The following is a 19,954-nucleotide window of genomic DNA, read 5'->3' as shown; positions in this document are numbered from 1 at the left end:
TATTGTTGACCTGGTGTTAGCACTTTCACGGTTGGCTCCAGTGCCCTGATACCATGCTTGTTACTATTTTGTTATTATATCTGTATAATAATTGTTATGATAACATCCTTTATCGTACACATGTCGAACAAAACATATTTGCTGATCCAAGGTGGGGATGATAAGTTATCCTTCAAGACCAGCTCTGTATGTCCTTGGAATCAGTGGTCTTTTGGAATGCTCAGTCTGTCAATTCAGGGCCATTATTAGCAGTAGTAGCAAACTGTCTTCTTTGTCCACATCCCCACATAATATTTCTAGCTATTTGTGAGAGAATTAAATGTGTGAGGGGAGCACCCAAATGATCACTTCTGGACTAAGTTCATACAGCCTACTTCAGGGGTAGGCAATTAGTGGCCCGGGGGTCAAATCTGGCTTGCCACACATTATATCCAGCCCTCAAGATGCAACAAATAGTGAGGTGCAGTGAGCGCAGTATAATAGCCTAATTGAAAATAAATTGCAGACAGGATTAGTTCCATGCTTCTTTGTTTATCCAGCATTCAGAATATTTGTTTTGGTTCCAACTTCCATGGCTTTTGACAATTAAATTTTGCATTAATAGCTATCAATCTTTAGCTAATGAAACATGTTATAACAATAAACAGTAAACAACTGTAAATTGTATACTTTATTCACTGGAAGGTTGCTAAGGCAGGTCGCCCTTTTCATGAGAGAGACGCCAGGAGATGCTGCAGTTGGCATATTATCAGTGTGTAGAAGAATAAAAGTACATAAAATCAAATGACATTAAATTAATTGCATTTATGTTAAATAACATATGAAGAGTTCAGATGCAAAACCCCTTAAGTGCCTTTTCAGAAAATAATCTTAATTCATTTTTATTTAATACAAAGCTATCAAAATTGCATATTTTTCCATTTTATTTATGTAATATAACTATTTATATGTATTATCAAGTACATAAATGTAAACCAAACCAACAACGGGGTTCTCTAAAAATATAGAAGTGCAAGTCTTCAGAAATGGAGTTAGGGGGTTTTGCATCTGAACTCTTCATTTATTTCTAACATAACTTTTTAACCAGTAGAAAACCATGGCCATGGCCGGCCCGCGATACCCGACAAAAAAATGGCCCGCGTCCAAACCTAATTGCCTACACCTGGCCTATTGTATTGAAAATGCATCTTCTTGTTTCCACAAATTGAACAATGTATTATTGAACAATGTATTATTTTGTATTTCAGGAACAAAAACATCATTGAAACAGAAACTTAGAGAGCACCTGACAACAAACTTTAGTGTTGTCCATCAGAACTCTGGAGCGCAGAGAATTCAGGACATCTACACTGACCTCAATATTGTGGAAGGTTGCACTGGAGGGATTCAAAGCTACCATGAAGTTTCAGAAATTAGCATGATGCAAGTTCAGACAAGATCTACGGGAAAGCCTATTCAGTTGGGAAACATGTTCACAGAAAACTCTGCCACAAAAGTTTTAACTTTGGGTATTGCTGGTGTGGGGAAGACTGTAGCCATGCAAAAATTTGCCATAGACTGGGCTGAGGGGAAAACTCATCACAGCATAGACTTTGTGTTTGTCCTTCTGTTTCAAGAGCTGAACACACATGAAGGAAAACGCTTTAGCCTTATTAATTTAATTACTAAGTTTTACCCAGAGCTCACAGATTTGAAGAACAAAGAAATTGTCTCTGAACTCAGTGAATGGAAAATTCTGTTTGTCTTTGATGGTTTGGATGAAAGCAGACTTCAGCTAAATTTTAGTGAGTGTATCACTGAGCTTGAAGAAGAGTCATCAGTTGACAAAATTGTATCAAGCGTCATTGCAGGTCAGCTTCTGCCCTCTGCTCTCATCTGGGTCACAACCAGACCTGCAGCATCCAGTCAGATTCCACGCCACTTCTTCAACTTGGTGACAGAAGTGCAAGGTTTTAATGATAATCAGAAGATTATGTTCTTTAAGAACAACATTAAGAATGAGGAGGAAGCTTGGAAAGTCATTGATCATGTCAAAGACAACAGAAGCATCCACAGCATGTGTTACCTTCCAATATTCTGTCACATTATAGCAGATGTGGCAGATGAAATACTGAAAGATTACAGCAATGAGGGATCCCCTAAAACCTTGACTGAATATTACACACTGTACTGTGTCTCTCAGGTAACTTGAATTACAGACAAATACTTGAAGAAAAATGGCATGAGTAGCAGGAATAGAGGGAGTTTTCTTCTGAAACTTGGTAAACTGGCATATGTGCAACTGATGGAAGGCAAACTGATCTTCTATGAGAAGGATTTAGAAAAATGCAAAATTGATGTGACTGCAGGAGCTTTGCAGTCTGGGATGTGCACACAGCTCTTCAAAACAGAGCATTCGGTAGCTGGTGAAAACACTTTTAGCTTTGTGCATCTCAGTGTGCAGGAGTTCTTAGCAGCTCTTTATTTTCTTAGCGAAGGTTTCCACTGGTGGTCATATCCTTTTCTCACAACTCCGTGGGAGAGGATAAAATATGCCCTACTCCCATGCTCAAGATTGGACCAATGCGCATTGGCTGTGGAAAAGTCCTTACAGAGCCCGACTGGACACTTGGATCTTTTTACACGTTTCCTCGTTGGCCTGGTTGCAATGATAGAACCTGTAGTAAAATCACCCCTGAATGTAGTACTACCACAGTTAGATGGCAGAGAAAAAAGCATGAAACCCATGACCCAGTTTGTGAAACAGAAGATCAGTGAAGACATCTCACCAGACCGCACCATCAACCTCTTCCACTGTTTGAAAGAACTAGGGGACACCTCACTATTACAGGAGATTAAAAGGTAACACATACATTTACTTCTCCTCACTGCTAACTTAACTAAATGTCATTGTTGCTAATTGTAGGTTACATTGATTTTACTTTTCCTGGTACATTAGCTACCATACAGTGTTACAAAATAAATATGCAATATTACAGTATGCACCATTCATGTGTTATATACAGTGCAATTAGCCCCCTACATAATTACAATGTTACATGTAGGCCTACATGCACTTAAAAAAGGAACTGTAGAATAACCTGAGGACAGGGTGTCGCACTAAAACAGGTTACAACCTGTAAACTGATTCTGACTATACTACCACGGCCCTTTCTGTGTTGATATTTCTACTGTATGTGAGAATAATGAAAAAATGAAAAACAGGGCAATCGTGTATGGTCTCTCACGTTCTTGAATGTTTTCCTTCTTAGAGGAGAAATCCGGTGTGAAATGGCTTAAATAGAGTTAAAACGTGATGCTGAGGGATAATTTTGGCCACATACCTTTCCTCCATATGTGCACTGCATCCCGAATTCCAAGAACTAGTCAGTGCTCCAAGAGCTAGTTGAAATTTGGCTTCTGCTGTGATGGGTCGGCACCGAATTAGCCATCGTAGCCTAAAACATTTCTACTTTCCACCCATTGACGACGCTAAAAGCTGTTCAGTTACTCATTTGTATGTGCCGTTTCTTTCAGGGTCTGTGTTTACGAGGCGGCGCCACCTTTGATTAAGCTGCGATTAGTCGATCAATAGTGAATAATGCATGAAAACCAGTCATTTTGGGACACAGTGGCCATATCGAATTTTGGGCAAGAATTGAGGTTGCCCCATGTTGTAATCTCTTCCAATAGGCCTTCTGGTCAGTAACCCACAGAGAAAACCTTGGTAGGATGAAAGGCCTAATTTGTCCAGCTAGTGACCTGCCTTAGTAAGGGAGACATTAAGGAGAGATGTACATATGAAAATGAGCTTTAAGCTTACTTCAAAAACATATCTAAACTAACCGTAGTATTTGCCCAGTTGCCTACTGTGAGAACTTGTGGAAGAGTTCCAACTCTTCCAAGGAGAGAGAGTTCCTATACTCCGAAGTTGGGGAGTCCTTGGCTGGCAGCTCGCGCAGTCTGCAGGTTCAACTGTATCGCATGCTATATCATCACATGGCCACGAATCACCGATCTATAATCTATAACGTTTGTCGTGCCGTCACGATAAAGCCCAGTTTTTCGTGGTTGGGCCAATGCATTTGAATGGCTGTCCGACTCGTGGTTGATTTACGATTGATGGCCAAATTCCGACAGAAGAAAGAAAGTGAAAGAAGTGAAAGCCTATTGGGAAACTCCAACTCCCATTGTCATTGTGACACAGCACTCCACAGCACACAAGTGAACACTGCACACTGCACACAACGAAATTGCATTTATGTCTCACCCGTGCAAGGGGGCAGCCCTCAGTGGCGCCCCATGGGGAGCAGTGCGGTGGGACGGTACCATGCTCAGGGTACCTCAGTCATGGAGGAGGATGGGGGAGAGCACTGGTTGATTACTCCCCCCACCAACCTGGCGAGTCGGGAGTCGAACCGGCAACCTCTAGGATGCAAGTCTGACGCCCTAACCGCTCACCCATGACTGGTTAGAGAACGATTATTAGTGAAGGGATAGGCCCTACATTATCATGTAGGCTATGCCCCATCACACTGTCAAGTAAAACAAATTAAGTTGGACAGTGTGTTTTCCAATGCAAGGTTATCTTCTCTCTGAGAAATCACCTGGAGGCTTGACAGGACCATCAATCATAAATCAACCACGAGTCAGACAGCTCACTTAAATGCATTGGTCGTGAAAGTGTGGCGCAACCACGAAAAACGGGCCTTTATCGTGACGGCACCACTACTGTTATAGGTTAATTTAATTTTGTGAAAACACGATGCATCTTGTGCGATAGGGCTCGCAGGGTTCAAGGCGCCTGGTTCTCGCTCCAGCGGAGATTCGCACGGTTCCGACCGTACGATTCTTTAAGCATGAGTCCGCGATGCATCAGCGAGTACTTCACAAAATGAGCTGGCTTGCTCGGATCTGAATAAACAATCTACAAAAGAGACGCTCAGACTTCAGACTAAACTCACTGCCTTTCAACAGTATTAACCTTGCAAAGAAAATAAACTTACAGCTCTGTAGGGATGAACTAAGCGTTATATTTTCTGTATTCGGCCTAAATATCAGATAAACACTTTAATTCAGAGTCTTTGTGTGCACAATAGAGATGGGATTTATGGCTCTTTTTCGGGATCCGGATCTTAGTGGCTCGTTCCTTTCAAAGAGCCGTTCAAAAAACTGGCTCTTTTGGCTCTTTTTTAAATGATTTATTCAGTGTTAAGAATGTAATATTTTGACTCCTCCTCAAGGTAATTTTGTCCAAACAACAACTGATTATTTTCCTGCTTCTAAAGACCGTTTTTGCAAACAATTGTGTTTTTTTCCCCAAATTTAATTACTCTGCCGGAGTTCACGTGCTTAAAATGAATGAGAAATGAACGAAATAACGGTCGAGTGGCTCCCCCAGCTGTGATCCGGTTCCCATCGTTCACTTCAGGGAGCCGTTCAAAAGAACCGGCTCGTTCATGAACGACACACCTCTAGTGCACAATCTCTATACAGTCACGTAGGTCCGTCTTGCAGGGCAGCAGACAGAAGAAGAGGCTGTGGCAAGTCATGTCCAACAGTTTTATTCAGGGGGTCAGGATTTGGCTGGTTAGCTTCGGCGATTAGCAAGGCACTTACTCGTCTCAATTTTCAATTGTTGTCGGCAGAAACGACTCCAAATGTGTTCAATTTTGGCTGAATTCACCAACATTTCCCATTGAAATGACTGGAGGCGGGACATTCATTCTCTCCAGTTCTTTCACTACTTCCATGGTTTTATCAAACAGGTGGCAAATCGTTTTCTTTCCGGGTGCGTTGAACTTTTGGTTGTGCAGTGCTCTCTAGTGGAAGGGAGAAGTGTCTGGGATCACTTAAAACAGAATTAAGTTTGCAGTCTGTTTCTATCTTGCCATTTCCTATCCTAAATTGTACTCGTTGATAGATTTATCATGGCTTAATCAAAGATGGCGGCGCCTCGTAGACACAGACCCTGAGCGAAATGGTGCAGCTTCTTCTTCTTCCCCTGTAGCTAAACTACTGTAACTGTGCAATACAAAAGTTCTCTATGCCTCGTTTTACATGTCAAAAACCCAGCGACTCTACAGAATGAAGTGTTGAGTAAGTTTGAGGCTCGTAAATGGGTGGAAGGTAGAGATTTATTACGATGGCTAATTTGTTGCCGACCTATCACAGTAGAAGCCTAATTTCAAATTCTGACTAGCGCTTGGAATTTGGAATGCAGTGCACGTATGGAGGAAAGGTATGTGGCCAGAGTTACCCCTCAGCATCACGTTTTAACTCTATTTAAGCCATTTCACACCGGATTTCTCCTTTAATTCTAGGGGTACAACTAAAGGTTAAGCATGAGTCAATTTTAATTTGCTGTATGTCATACTAGTTTCAGACACTCAGCAGATGAAAAAAAGGTGCTGTCTCCAACCAACTGTTCCGCTCTTGTTCATCTGATACTGATGTTAACTGAAGAGTTTGACCAGTTTGACCTGAAGATGTACATGAGATCAGAAGGGGGACTCAACAAAATGCTGCCAGTTGTGAAAATCTCCAAGACAGTTCGGTGAGTAAATCAATGAGTGAATCAGTGGTTGAACAATATATTGAGTTCGAACAATAGAAATTGATTTTATGCTATGGAAATGTACACTATTCCTCAAAAACCTTCAGTTGCCACTGTGGGGAACCTAAACATTCTGTGAGGAATCTGAGGCAAGGTGATAAATAAGTTCTTGGAAGAAACTCAGAGACATTTTAGCAGTTTCACACACTCTAAAATACAGTTAAAGATTCTCAACTAACCTTTGGGTTCCTGGGTTCTCTGAGGAACCTTCAAGAAAACCTCTGGGTTGGGCCCGTAGCGTGGCTTAATGGTATGGCACTCATCTGCTATGCAGCTGACCAGGGTGCGATTCAAGTCCGGGTCCTTTGACAACCCTCCCCTGTCTCTCTCCCAAACATTTCTTGTCTCTCCCTCAAACTGTACTGTCACTGAAAAACTGACCTAAAAAATATTTTGAAAAAAGAAAACCTCAGGAATCTTCCAAGATCACCTAGTTTCTGCTGAGACCTTTTAGGGGTTTCTTCACAGTTCCTCCACTGAAGGTTCTTTGCAGAATTTTTATTTTTCACAGGGTATATTGCAATGTGAATGTACTATGTTTCTATTATTTGAGTTCGAGAATAGAAGTATTTTTTTCTAAGGCTCAAAAAAATCCTGTCAATGTAGTAAGAATAGAGTCCTGAAAACTGCTATACCACCTCTCCTTTCAGGTGCATGATTGTGATAAAACTTCCTCTTGATTTTTCTATCAACCATTATAGCATTATACTATCTTCTAATTTACTTGTGTCAAAACTAACCACCATATATCTTTTGAGACAGGCTAGATCGTTGTGATCTCTCTCCATCCAGCTGTAAAATTTTGGCAAAAGCACTGCAGGAATCACCTTCGCATCTGAGAGAACTAGACATGAGTGACAATGACCTGCTTGATGAAGGAGTGAAGCAGCTCTGTTTGGAATTGAAAGAACCAAAACACAAACTACAAATGTGGAGGTCAGTCATGGGTTATGTATGCCATTACACTTCCAAATGACATAAATGTGACATAATGTGGCAAGGGAACCCTAATAAAATATAAAAGGGCGATCTGCCAGTGTCAGGCCATTAGAAGCGTGCTAACCAGAGGGAGTGTGTTAAACCGCTGTCCTGTATGATGGTATAGAATCGCTGCACTTTTGCTTTTGCCACCTCTATGGTTAAAAGTGTATTAATTGTTGCCATTAACATTGATATGCTCAGTTGCTGTTTATAATGTTACAGACAGGAATGTAAATTAATAAATGCTAACCTGCCAAATGCTTGAGAAAATTCACTTTGGTCGGTAGAAGAGAAAACTTGCTAGCCACTCTTTTCCATTTGTAAGTGTGTGTTGAGCTAGTTAGATCAACATCGACTAGCCATTTTGGATGATGATGAAAAGAGTTGGCCAAACCTGGGACAAAAACATCTCTCCCTGGGCCCAAGACAACTGACAGAAGACCTGGTTAGTACCTGAGCCAAGATTTCCCCAGACATTTAATGAAGTTCAACCTTTTTCCCTTCACCTTTACTTTCAACAAGGCTCAAGCAGTGTCACATTTCCAAAGCAAGCTGTGAAATGATGGTGTTACTGCTACAAAGGACATCTTCATCTCTCAGAGAACTGGACATGAGTAACAATGACCTACAGGATGGTGGAGTGGAGCTGCTCAGTGAAGGACTGAGACAACCCCACTGCAAACTGGAAAAAATGAGGTTTGTGTCGTGATACTCTGGGATTTTTGACATAGAGTATAGAAGTATTGGAGACTTGTTGAGACATCTTTTTGAGATTCCAAGCAGTCCTTGTAATAGCAGAGGTCGCTAATGTTAGACTAACGCATGTGAATAGCCTTTTAAAGCCTGTCACTGAAAACAAAAAGCACCAGAAGCAAATCAATAAACTATGCTAGATTGTTGATCATTCCTGTGGCGATGGTTTTAGGTAAACCAACCTTGCATTTCTATCTGAGCAGTAGTGTAGGCCCTACATTCTTTTTGACAGCTTGGCAGAGTTTTATTCTTTCACGATCTCAGAAATGACAAAAACCTGTCCATACCCATCTAGGGGTTTTATGGTTGTATCTGGTATATGCACTATGGTTTATTTACCATGTTATGGCGTGATTGTTTTTTAGTGGAGCTAGCTACAACAAGCCTCTGACAATTCTCTGATGAAGTGAGTTGGTTACATCACAACTGACTAGAGCGATGAGCAATGTAAAATACCACTTCTGCTGAGAATGAATGAAAATAGTTCCTCAACATATGACAATTCATTCAATACAAGGTTTTAATTATTTCAAATTACATTTTACTAACCCACTTGCATCAATAGTCTGGCATACAGTATATCACGTAAGTGAGTACACCCCTCACATTTTTGCAGATTTGTGAGTATATCTTTTCATAGGAGAGCATTAAAGATGTTTCACTTTTACACAATGATTAGTGACCTTTTAACAACAGCTTAAATATTTTGTTCACTCAGAAAAAAATCAAAATACAGCCATTAACGTTCAAACATAGCCCACAAAAGTGAGTACACCCCAGATTACAATCCGGCAGAGAAGGGGCCGTGTTGGCCTGAATCGTCTTGAAATGAGAAGAGATTAAAATGGAGGTCATCAGTGTGCAATTCAACCTTTCTTTAGATTAAACTTTTGCATTTTGAGACTGCACCTGGCTTAAAGAGATTGGTGTGAGATTTGAAAGAACTCCTATGGAGAGTATCATGATCTGCTTCAGTAGTCACAGTGCATGTTGACATGCATGTTTCTTTTAGGTGTAATTCAGATTTCCAATGTTGACAGCATTCATGCATCCCCAAACCATGTCAGTCCCACTACCATGCTTGAATATTGAGAGGATAAACTTTTTTGTAAAACTGAATTGTTTACCACCACACATGTTTGACACCATCTAAAGCTAATTTGTTTATCTTGGTCTCGAGAGAGATGAAGAGACCAAGATAAACACATTTCCTCTCAATTGTCAAGCATGGTAGTGGGACTGACATGGTTTGTGGATGCATGAATGCTGTCAACATTGGAAATCTGAAATACACCTAAAAGAAACATGCCTGTTTTTTTCTGAGTGAACAAGAAAAAATTGATTTGATTGATTAGATTAACTGATTTGATTTGTACACTTTAGTAAGCCTCTGCAGCGACCTCTGCAATTACAGTACAAGGACTGCATTGAATCTTAAAAAAGTGTCTCAACATGTCTCCATACTCACATTTCAAAAGATCTTGAGCAAGCTGCCTGTATGTATTGTCTGAGAATGAATGGGGTTATTTATCATTATTATTGCTCAATACTTACATTATAATAAATACTTACAATATTTATTATAATGCCAGAAGCTCATATCTTGTTTCAGACTGTCATTTTGTGGGATCAGCTATAGAGGCTGTGCTTTCCTCTCATCTGCTCTCATATCAAACCCCTCCTACCTGAAACTGCTGGATGTTAGCTACAATCACCCAGGAGACTCAGGTGTCAGAGAGCTCATGGACAGACTGAATGACCCCAGCTGCAAATTAGAGACTCTCAGGTGGGTGCTAGGTTCGATAGACGATATTGTGGTGCAGATGAAAGTGTCAGCCAAGTGTAATGTAATGTTATATATAGACAGCTGCTGAGGACACTAAGGGCTCTCACACACAGCTATTGACTTTTAATGAATGTGAATCATTCTTCACTTTCAGCCCTTAATTAACTACTGTAGGGCCTATTACTTGCCTGCAGTTTGCTACTTTCAGGCTTCTGTCTCAGTGGAAAGGGTGGATTCAGTTAGCTCTGTGTTTTGACTGTATTGTTGTATATTATTGAGCTATCGAAGCCTACTGATTAGGGAGGTGGTCTTAAGAACAGAGTGTTGCTGGTTTGAATCCCACCCTTTCCTCTCCCTTCATCTCCATCCATGGCTGAAGTGCCCTTTAGGAAGGCACCTATCCCCACATTGCTCCAGGGACTACACCCAATGCAATACTCAGTATACAGTATAACAACTCTAAGTTCTTTTGTATGAAAGCATCAGCAAAGTGTAATGCAATGTAAAGTAATAATGTTTCCTCAGGCACGACCATGGAGGAGAGTACAGAATCAAACCAGGACCAAGAAGATGTGAGTGAACTTATTGCACATCATGCATTGCACACACACACACACACACACACACACACACGCACACGCACGCACACACACACACACACACACACACACACACACACACACACACACACACACACACACACACACACACACACACACACACACACACACACACACACACACACTTAAACCTTACAAAAATTTGTGACTTTATTTGTGTGTGCATGTATACATTTAGACTTATGCCCTTGATATTTTGTGCATATGCCCCCCCGCGCGTGTGTGTGTGTGTGTGTGTGTGTGTGTGTGTGTGTGTGTGTGTGTGTGTGTGTGTGTGTGTGTGTGTGTGTGTGTGTGTGTGTGTGTGTGTGTAGATGCCTGTGAACTCACACTGGATCCAAACACAGCAAACAGATCTCTCTATCTGTCTGAGGGGGACACAAAAGTTTCAACTGTGACAGTGGAGTACCAATATGATGACCACCCATGGAGGTTTGACTGTAATCCCCAGGTGCTTTGTGTAGAGGGCTTATCTAGCCGTTGCTACTGGGAGGCTGAATGGAGCACTGATTATGGGGCCCATATAGCAGTGGCATATAAAAGTATTGAGAGAAAGCGGAAAAATCATGAGAGCAGTTTTGGGTTGAATGATAAGTCCTGGAGTCTCAGGTGCGATGCTACAAGTTACTGTGCATGTCACAATGGTGAGGGCACTGATATACCTGCCCCTTCTCCTCGCTCCAGCAGAGTAGGCGTTTACCTGGACTGGAAAGCAGGCACTCTGTCTTTCTACAGTGTCTCGTCTGACACACTCACCCACTTGCACACATTCCATGCCACATTCACTCAACCCCTCGTTCCTGGGTTTGGGCTTCCTAATGATAACTCCTCAGTGACCTTGTGTCAGTTCACATGACCCCAATTCTAGAGGAAAACCAGAGTCTTTAAGACAAGTTACATTTCATCAACAATACATGGGTTTCCTATTTGTTGACAATCCCTGGCTGCATGCCCCTGGCTGTGTGGACTTTTCAACCTCTGATTGTTTGAAACTGTTGTTGCTCAAAAAATGCACCCATGTGGTTTAATGTGGTCTTGCCCCTCCTCACAGTCCAAATATTTGTAAATGGACAACCTAGGTATGTATATTAATAAGCATTATATAGTACTGCATTATGTTCTGTGCATTGATAAACATGTTTGTATAGTGTACAGCTATTGGTTGGTCTTTAGATCAGACGTCTGAAGTCTGTATCCTCCCTTTACCTCTCCCTCCATCTCCATGGCTGAACTGCCCTTGAGCAAAGCACCAAACTGACATTGCCGTGATTGTAACCAATAGCTTGCAACATAACTGTAAGCAGCTTTGGATAAAATATTGGCTAAAAGTAATATTATGTAATATAGAGAATTAATTGTCTTTGTATAGGTCTACCACATTCATTGTTAATGGCACTGTGAACAAAATGAAGGGCATTGACATAATTGTTTTAATTATGTCTGAGTATATGATTTCCATGCAATTGTTTTTATTTTCGTAAACAGGTGTCACTCATACTTGTGTGTGTTACTGGGTTTAGTTATTTTTTGTTGTTTTTTTAATAATAAATAAAATATACCTTTGAGAAACACTTTGTGAAGATTGGTATTTAAAATGCATGCAATTTTCAAGATCTACACTAGATGGCAGCCGAGGCCATGAAAGTGATGAGTCTTTACAGCCAGTGTTGGTGGCCAGTCCACTGTCTGCTCCGCAGGTCTGTACTATGTACTCCCCAGAGGTGTCCAAAAGAAAAAGTAAACATTTGTGGTGTAAGTACAGCACTAGCACATGCCATTCACATAGCTGTTACACCATTTACTCCATTGTACCTAATGAGATGGATACATTTTGTTGTTACTGATAAACACTAAAAACCTAACAAGGGCCCACCCAGACTTAATTCAACCAGTGCAGAGTTAACTGATCGTAAGACAAGTAGCCTACACAGGTCTACTTAATTGTTAAGTTACATAAATGTTAAGTAACTTGTGTTGAAAGGAAACTGTATTTTTTTACTTTTATTTTTGCTTTTGACATCTCTGCTACTCTGTGTGTTGCTGCTGTACAGTCTCCAGTTCTAAGCGGTGAGGCAGTAATCTTGATCTTCCCCAGATAACAAACGGCTACGCAAATCAAAAGTGAAAGTGTGGATGGATGGAGGCTCAGGGAGATATTGAGAGGATCATGATGGCATCAGTCCCCACTCTGCCGGGCCTGAGCCATGGGTAAACGCCTGATGCATTTGCATCCAATTCAAGATTAGGTGACTGTATGAGCTTTGTCTTTCCAAGCACACCTGGAGAATAGCACAACAGAAGCACAAGTCATTCTAAGTCATTCATAAAATCTATAGAAAGTCATATATTACACAGGCCTATAGTATTGTATGTTCAGGTCTGAAGTTGAACACTGAAGAATATACGTAAGAGGTGAGAATAGTCACTGTACAAACAAATCATAAACTGTGTGTTTTTTTTTTAGATTATCTCTCAAGTAATGTAACCAAAAAAATAATACAAAATGTAACCGGGTCATCCTACAGAAAAGGTTGAATTTGGGAAACCTATTTCCACTGAAATGTATTTCTTCTAATGCACTTAAAACTTATTTAATATTAATATATAACTTCTTAAAGCGATGGTTCGGAGTAGAATCACCCTAATGCCATTTGAACCGTGACACCCATCCACCTTTACACCCGAAGTGTTTTCTGCCGCAGACTTACATCAACAGAGTTGCCGTGTTATTCGATGTTTATTCCGGTTAGCTTGACTCAAGCGCATATGGATACTGGGCACCGTCTCCAAACTTTCCCCACAAAAATAACATGTCATTACACCAAACTTCTGCAGTAGCACAAATATGGTCTGTACTCACGAAACGAAGCATTTGGAAGTTTGGAAATAGTCCAGGAGTTTAGTATTATCAACACAAGCTGAATAGCTTCTCTGCTGCTAAAGCTGTGCCAACGTTACTTCCGTCATATGAGACAAGCCCGTAAAAGTCTTCAACAAACTTCCAGACGAGAGTGTTAAAAAAGTTTTCACTGAATTGTGATTAAGGCTTATATTTTCAAGGCAATACTTAAAATATATTTCAAATCTTACCTACTATCAATTAGACAAGGATTTTCGTTATCAATACTGATGCTGAATTCACTTTTCATTGTGCATATTATGAGCTTCGTTGAGGACTCTTACATGCTTGTCTTAGATGACGGAAGTAACGTTGGCGCAGCTTTAGCAGCAGAGAAGCTATTCGGCTTGTGTTGATAATAATAAACTCCTGGACTATTTCCAAACTTCCAAATGCTTCGTTTCGTGAGTACAGACCATATTTGTGCTACTGCAGAAGTTTGGTGTCATGACATGTTATTTTTGTGGGGAAAGTTTGGAGACGGTGCCCAGTATCCATATGCGCTTGAGTCAAGCTAACCGGAATAAACATCGAATAACACGGCAACTCTGTTGATGTAAGCCTGCGGCAGAAAACACTTCGGGTGTAAAGGTGGATGGGTGTCACGGTTCAAATGGCATTAGGGTGATTCTACTCCGAACCATCGCTTTAATTTAGTTAATCCACACCAGGGCCAGCTTAATGTATTTTCATTTTTTAAAATATATTTCATTAAATAATGCATCTGTTGTTTTTTCGTCATTGGTGTTACCTACAATACACACTAAATTAAAGAACATTTTTTTTTACAAATGTGTAATAAACTTGAATATTCCACTAAAATCAGATACATGGAACCATAAAACCAAGAGAAATACCTGATTAAACATTTACAACTTTATTTAAAAATGTAAATAGTCAACATCATGTGAATCTATGTGACTTTCGCCATCAATGTTTTAATTTTTAAAAAGGAGTGGAATAGAATACAAATAAGTTCTTGAATAGTAACTTTAAAATATGAGCTACTGAATACATCAATGATGAAAAAGAAAACATTGATGAATATAACAATAATTCAAGTGAACCAGGTCAAAAAGAGGTGAAAAGTAACACCAGTGACGTGCCATAACACCAATGACACAAAACGTCAAACGACCGCAAAGATGCCAATTTATTTTGGAAATGACCTCTTTTAATTTCTTAAACTCAATCATAAACTCATATTATTAGCATTTCATTTCATAAACTGATTTCATAAACTGGTTTCCCTACTCCAATTCCCTTATTTCTGATGTTTTTGGTGTAGCTTTTACACATGAATGTCATTGGTGTTATGGGTTAATTTAGGCTGAAAAGTAACACCAATGACCACAAATTACAGTAACACCAATGACTTTTTTAGGGGAAAACCACAGTTAAAACAAACTGGCTGAATCTGTGGGAGACAATATGCTTTCAGTGATATCAAAATCCTTTACTTATTTGATGTATTCAAGTTTTATTTGAATTGGCTCACCTCTGTGGCTTTAAACTGAGTAACACCAATGACAGGCTTCGTAGCTTCATGTACAATTCTTCAAGAAATCATGACATTTTTGAATAAATGAAGACAGATATCTGACTTGTATGATGTCTTTGACCACTACACCTCCTCAAATGACCTCTTGCCCAGAAGGAACACCCAAAGAGCCAATTTAATTTTCAAAATAACAGTATTTTGTCTAGAAGTAACACCAATGACGTAATTTTGAGTGACAGATCTTTATGTAATATTATAAATAATGTGAAACCATTTCTTAAATATGTATATGTTGTAGTCATTCCACGTAATGTTAATGAAAATGCAAATGAGGTTAATTTCATTGAAAAATTAAATTAAAAAAATATACAATACACTTTCATGTATCATATTAGTGACACAGCGTTTCCACGGGTATCCTTTTTTTAAAAGTTGATAAAAAATAAAATATATAAGTAGACCAATAGAGTTGACTTTTACATTACAAAAACAGTCTCTATTAATTGAACATATGTAAAGTATGTGATTATCAGGTCAACTTTGGCTGTATTGGTATCTACCAATGTCAGTGACAGCATTTCCACCTTTTCTGTATAATGACCCAACCGCAGAAATACACCAGCGGCGATCTGAGCGAGTCGAGCGACGGAAGTAATTGACTTTGTATTGAGTCGCGCGACAAAAGCGATTCTGGAGACTAGCCGCAGAGATACACCAGCGGCGACGCGATTCAAGCGACAGAGTCAGGGCTGCACTGGAATGAGAAATCAGGCAGGGCATTTTCCACCAGGCATTAAGAGAGACACTGTGCAGGAAATGGTCAAAAAAGGTACTGCGGCTATGCTGCTCATTGAAACTGGGCTGCCTATTGCCAAATTTGATCTTTTTTATGAAATTTACAATGAAATAAACTAATATTTTATAGTGTGGCCCAAGTACAGTCAGTTTTACAGCTAAAAACGGGTTTTTCCTGGAAATTCAAAATGGCGAACCATGGAGGAGATCCCCCTTTTCATGTATGAAAAGTGCAATTTTTCCAGTCATAATCAACACTTGGAATTTGATGGTGGTGTTAATGGAAAAGGTAACATTAGTCAATGGGTAGCATGGATTCTGGAAATAAACAACAAAAAATCCTGCACAGTGTCTCTTTAAGAGAGACAATGATGCTTGTGACAACATTTTTAGTCATCTATTACGCGCTATTGTGACCACAAGAGCCAAAATGAATATTTAAATGTGACTAGAGAGGTTTGCTGTAGCGGCATGGGGACTGATACTACTACACTGAAGGGAAGGCCAGACCAAAACAGTCAACAGTCCACCGGGCAAATGCCCTGTATGTATGCCCTATGGCCAGTCCAGCAGTGGACAGAGTGCAGCAGCAAGCGATACGAGCGATTGAGGAGACTAGAGTATGTCCGTACAGGCAGAAGGCAAAGCATTCAAGCATTCCCATTGGCTGTGCTCACTGACCTCTATACAGTCATTGGCTGTCGCGGCTTGTCGCCGAACCGCGTCATAGAAAGTTGAAAAGATTTCAACTTCAAATTGTCGCGCTCGTCGCGCAAATCGCTCTAGTCTCCAGAATCGCTTTTGTCTCTTGACTCAATACAAAGTCAATTACTTCCGTCGCTCGACTTGCTCAGATCGCCGCTGGTGTATTGCTGCGGTAAGCCTGCGCATACAGAATATGTGGAGGCATGTGCATCTATACAGCAGTAGAGTGCATGGTAGTTCAGTGTGACAGTTTGACACAGTAACAGAATATAAAGAGGTGTTCTATTACTTTGTTATTTACTCCAATATGAAATACTGTATGACCCATGAGAAACCCTGTTGACCCATTTCCTCTCATAATGAACGGCATGGCATACTGTATATGTGCAGCATATAAGGTGGCCACTATCCTAACATGATTGTTAACAGGAAGCTTTATAGTGAGTTGTTTTGAGACAGTGGTTCCGGCTGTCAAGTGCTGTATCTTGGGGATCTTTGGACTCAGTCTGACATTGATTAGCAGAATGCTCAACGTGGGTGCCCTAGACTCCCTGGTGGGGTGCATTTCAATATGCGGACTCAGGTCCTCCCTTGCTCACTTGCCTCCTTGTGGCCTTGTGATATAGTCACCAACAACATAATTCTATTTCAATATTTTGCCAAAGCTCAATTCTAATGTCATTATCTCATTTCTAAACTGGAGGGTGAATGAAAAATAGTCCACCAAAAGTTAGGCTAGGCTGACAGCAGGGAAACTTTAATGTTTTTTCCACAGAGGCGGGGCATCAGCGAAATGTGAGGCCACAAGCACAGGCGGAGGACAGGAGTCTGCATATTGGAAAGCACCCCCTCATTCACTACTGCCTCCCGTACTTCCTTCCTGGAATGCCCCCCATATTGTTCATGAGAAGTCAAGCGGAACAGCCAGGCTGCCTTCGAAACCCTCTAATCTCTTATCTTAATTTGACCTGTGCACCAACATTCCATAGCATGTGCACCCACACGCACGCACACACTCACAGAGGAGAGAGAGAGAGAGAGAGAGAGAGAGAGAGAGAGAGAGAGAGAGAGAGAGAGAGAGAGAGAGAGAGAGAGAGAGACAGCTGACAGCTTTTGACAGGCCCGGTACAAAATAATTTGATAGGTTCCCTGATCCAATACATACGATGTAATGAGGACCCATTTGGGCCCCCTCTCTCCCTCTGCCCGGGATAACTGACCCCTTTGTCCCCCGTTGTCGGCTTCCCTGCACACAAACACGTTATCCGGGTCACAATTGGTATATTGACTCAGGATTAACATCAAAGACTTTGACTCTCAAAACTGCAGCTGGCATGCGAAAAAAACCCAAGACATTATGGTAGCAGTTTCATTTATTTAATTCACTTTATTTCAGTTTATAGGCCAAAAAAGTATTTACATCATACACAAATCTCCCATCAAATGCATCTGATTACAAGCATCTGACTTAGACCCAGTGACAAAAAAAACATTTATAAAATTCGTACACTACACAAATTAGAAAAAAAAAGTAAAAGTCCTGTCATTGGTTCATAAAATGATGTTGACACTGATCCCATGTCTGTTTGAAGGTTGGGGTGCACAAATCCACAAAACAATAATCCAGGTGCCGGACAAACATGGTAAACAAAGTGATAGAGTGGTCCGCACACTGGGGTTGAGCTCCAAATATATACACTTTATTTAATTAAACAAATAGCAATGTTTCGATCCACCTGTGGGATCTTCTTCAGGCCTGAATGAAATGAAATGTATAATTTTGGAGCTAAACCCCAGTGTGCTGACCACTCCATCACACCAATACCATGATCCTATACTACAAAGCTGGTGGAGGAGTAACCCAGGTTAAGTTAATGAGGTAAATCATCTAATAGAAGAGCCTGGAGTCCTCATTCTAAGAATATGAGGACTCCAGGCTCTTCTATTAGATGATTTACCTCTTAACTTAACCTGGTTTACTCCTGAACCAGCTTTGTAGTATAGCCCCATGATGTCTACCAACTGATTCATTCTACTCAGTCATTTGTCTGCAGTTGAAGGTGAGCTCTTGCATGATCTTCCTCTGGGCCCCTCAACCCCACTGCTACCTGCCTATGGGGTGGATGAACCGTTACAGTTTACCCAACGACTGTAGCTAAAAATCGTCCTTGAGCATCCCAAAAATATTTAACTTATAGCTTCTATAACCCGAAAAGCACGCACAAATACACGGCTGTGCTCACGTCTTTGGAATTGAGTTCAGGGGGGTATACTAAGAAGCTGTTTCAGTAGTAAACTAAGTTAACCTTGTGGTAGAGGCAAATCATCATGGAGTCATCGTTTGCTTGACTAAACAATGGGGCACCTAAGTCACGCCCTCTACTTCCTGGTTCATGGGGCAGGGGGAGTCAAAAAATAACTACTGGGCTTGAAAATTAGTGGGGTTTTTTACACCAATCCAAACCTTGGACCTCCACCTATGCACCACAAATCCAAAAATCACCCATTCTCAAGCCCAGTAATTATTTTTTGACTCCCCCTGCCCCATGAACCAGGAAGTAGAGGGCGTGACTTAGGTGCCCCATGCCTGCAGGTATATCTATTATCAGGTTTACCACTTCCTGAAGGTTAACTAAATTTGGTTTATCACTTAACCGTGTTCTTACAGCACTACACCCCCCGTGGTCTTTGGAATTTGTTACCAAAGCAACGGTCTAGCTCCTCCTTTGCACAGACTGACATATTTTGAGTCATGTTTGCGTCCGTCTGTTCCATCGCAGCTGAGGTCACTAAAAACAGAAGGCGTTTTCACAGTTACGTTTCTGGTGAAAATGCTGGGTAAGGGGTTTGGTCAAAAAGACATACCGGTAAGCACAACACATTACAATGTAAAACAAAACAAACAAACAAAATGTTTTTTTTTAGTGTGCTTGCTCATGCAATTTCACAGACACAGAGACACAGTGGGTGCTAATATGCGACCTTGCTTCCTCCACTTATTCTTGTGGCCTCGTACGAGGAAGTAATATGTCATGATGACATCACTGACAACAGCATTATATTTCAATATCTTGCAAAAGCTCAATTGTAAAGTCTTTTTCTCATTTGCAATTGGGATGGCGAATGAAAAACAGTCCCCCAAAAGTTGTTGTGGCTAGGCTGACAGCGGGGAAACTTTTTTGTTTTCTCCACAGAGGAGGGGCCAGGAGGCGGGGCGAGGCCACAAGCACAAGTGGAGGAAGCAAGGTCGCATATTGGAACGCACCCACTGTGTTCAGCAAAAGGCCACAGGCAGTCCAAAGCTCCTGGACCCTCAGAT

At 40.8% G+C, this 19,954-nt stretch overlaps 1 protein-coding gene across 1 annotated transcript; it reads left to right on the top strand.

Annotated features, from left to right (window-relative positions):
• The first annotated feature begins 2,716 nt into the window (after window positions 1-2,716).
• Window positions 2,717-11,591, top strand: LOC134456424 (tripartite motif-containing protein 16-like). The gene is made up of 6 exons (XM_063207787.1): window positions 2,717-2,841; window positions 7,358-7,531; window positions 8,099-8,272; window positions 9,942-10,115; window positions 10,641-10,687; window positions 11,050-11,591. Exons 1-6 carry the CDS (start codon window positions 2,717-2,719, stop codon window positions 11,589-11,591), a joined length of 1,236 nt encoding a protein of 411 aa, XP_063063857.1.
• The last annotated feature ends 8,363 nt before the right edge of the window (window positions 11,592-19,954 follow it).

Source organism: Engraulis encrasicolus, chromosome 10, assembly GCF_034702125.1.
Source record: "Engraulis encrasicolus isolate BLACKSEA-1 chromosome 10, IST_EnEncr_1.0, whole genome shotgun sequence".
Lineage (NCBI taxonomy): Eukaryota > Metazoa > Chordata > Actinopteri > Clupeiformes > Engraulidae > Engraulis > Engraulis encrasicolus.
Note: the sequence above shows the minus strand (reverse complement) of the source record. Positions and strands in the feature narration are given on the sequence as shown.

What these genes read in the sequence shown, in the direction of transcription:
- LOC134456424 (XM_063207787.1), top strand. Translation starts at nt 2,717, where the DNA reads ATGAAACCCATGACCCAGTTTGTGAAACAGAAGATCAGTGAAGACATC. An exon ending in TGCAAACTGGAAAAAATGAG is followed by an intron (nt 8,273 to 9,941) that starts GTTTGTGTCGTG and finishes ATCTTGTTTCAG; the next exon opens with ACTGTCATTTTGTGGGATCA. An exon ending in TGCAAATTAGAGACTCTCAG is followed by an intron (nt 10,116 to 10,640) that starts GTGGGTGCTAGG and finishes ATGTTTCCTCAG; the next exon opens with GCACGACCATGGAGGAGAGT.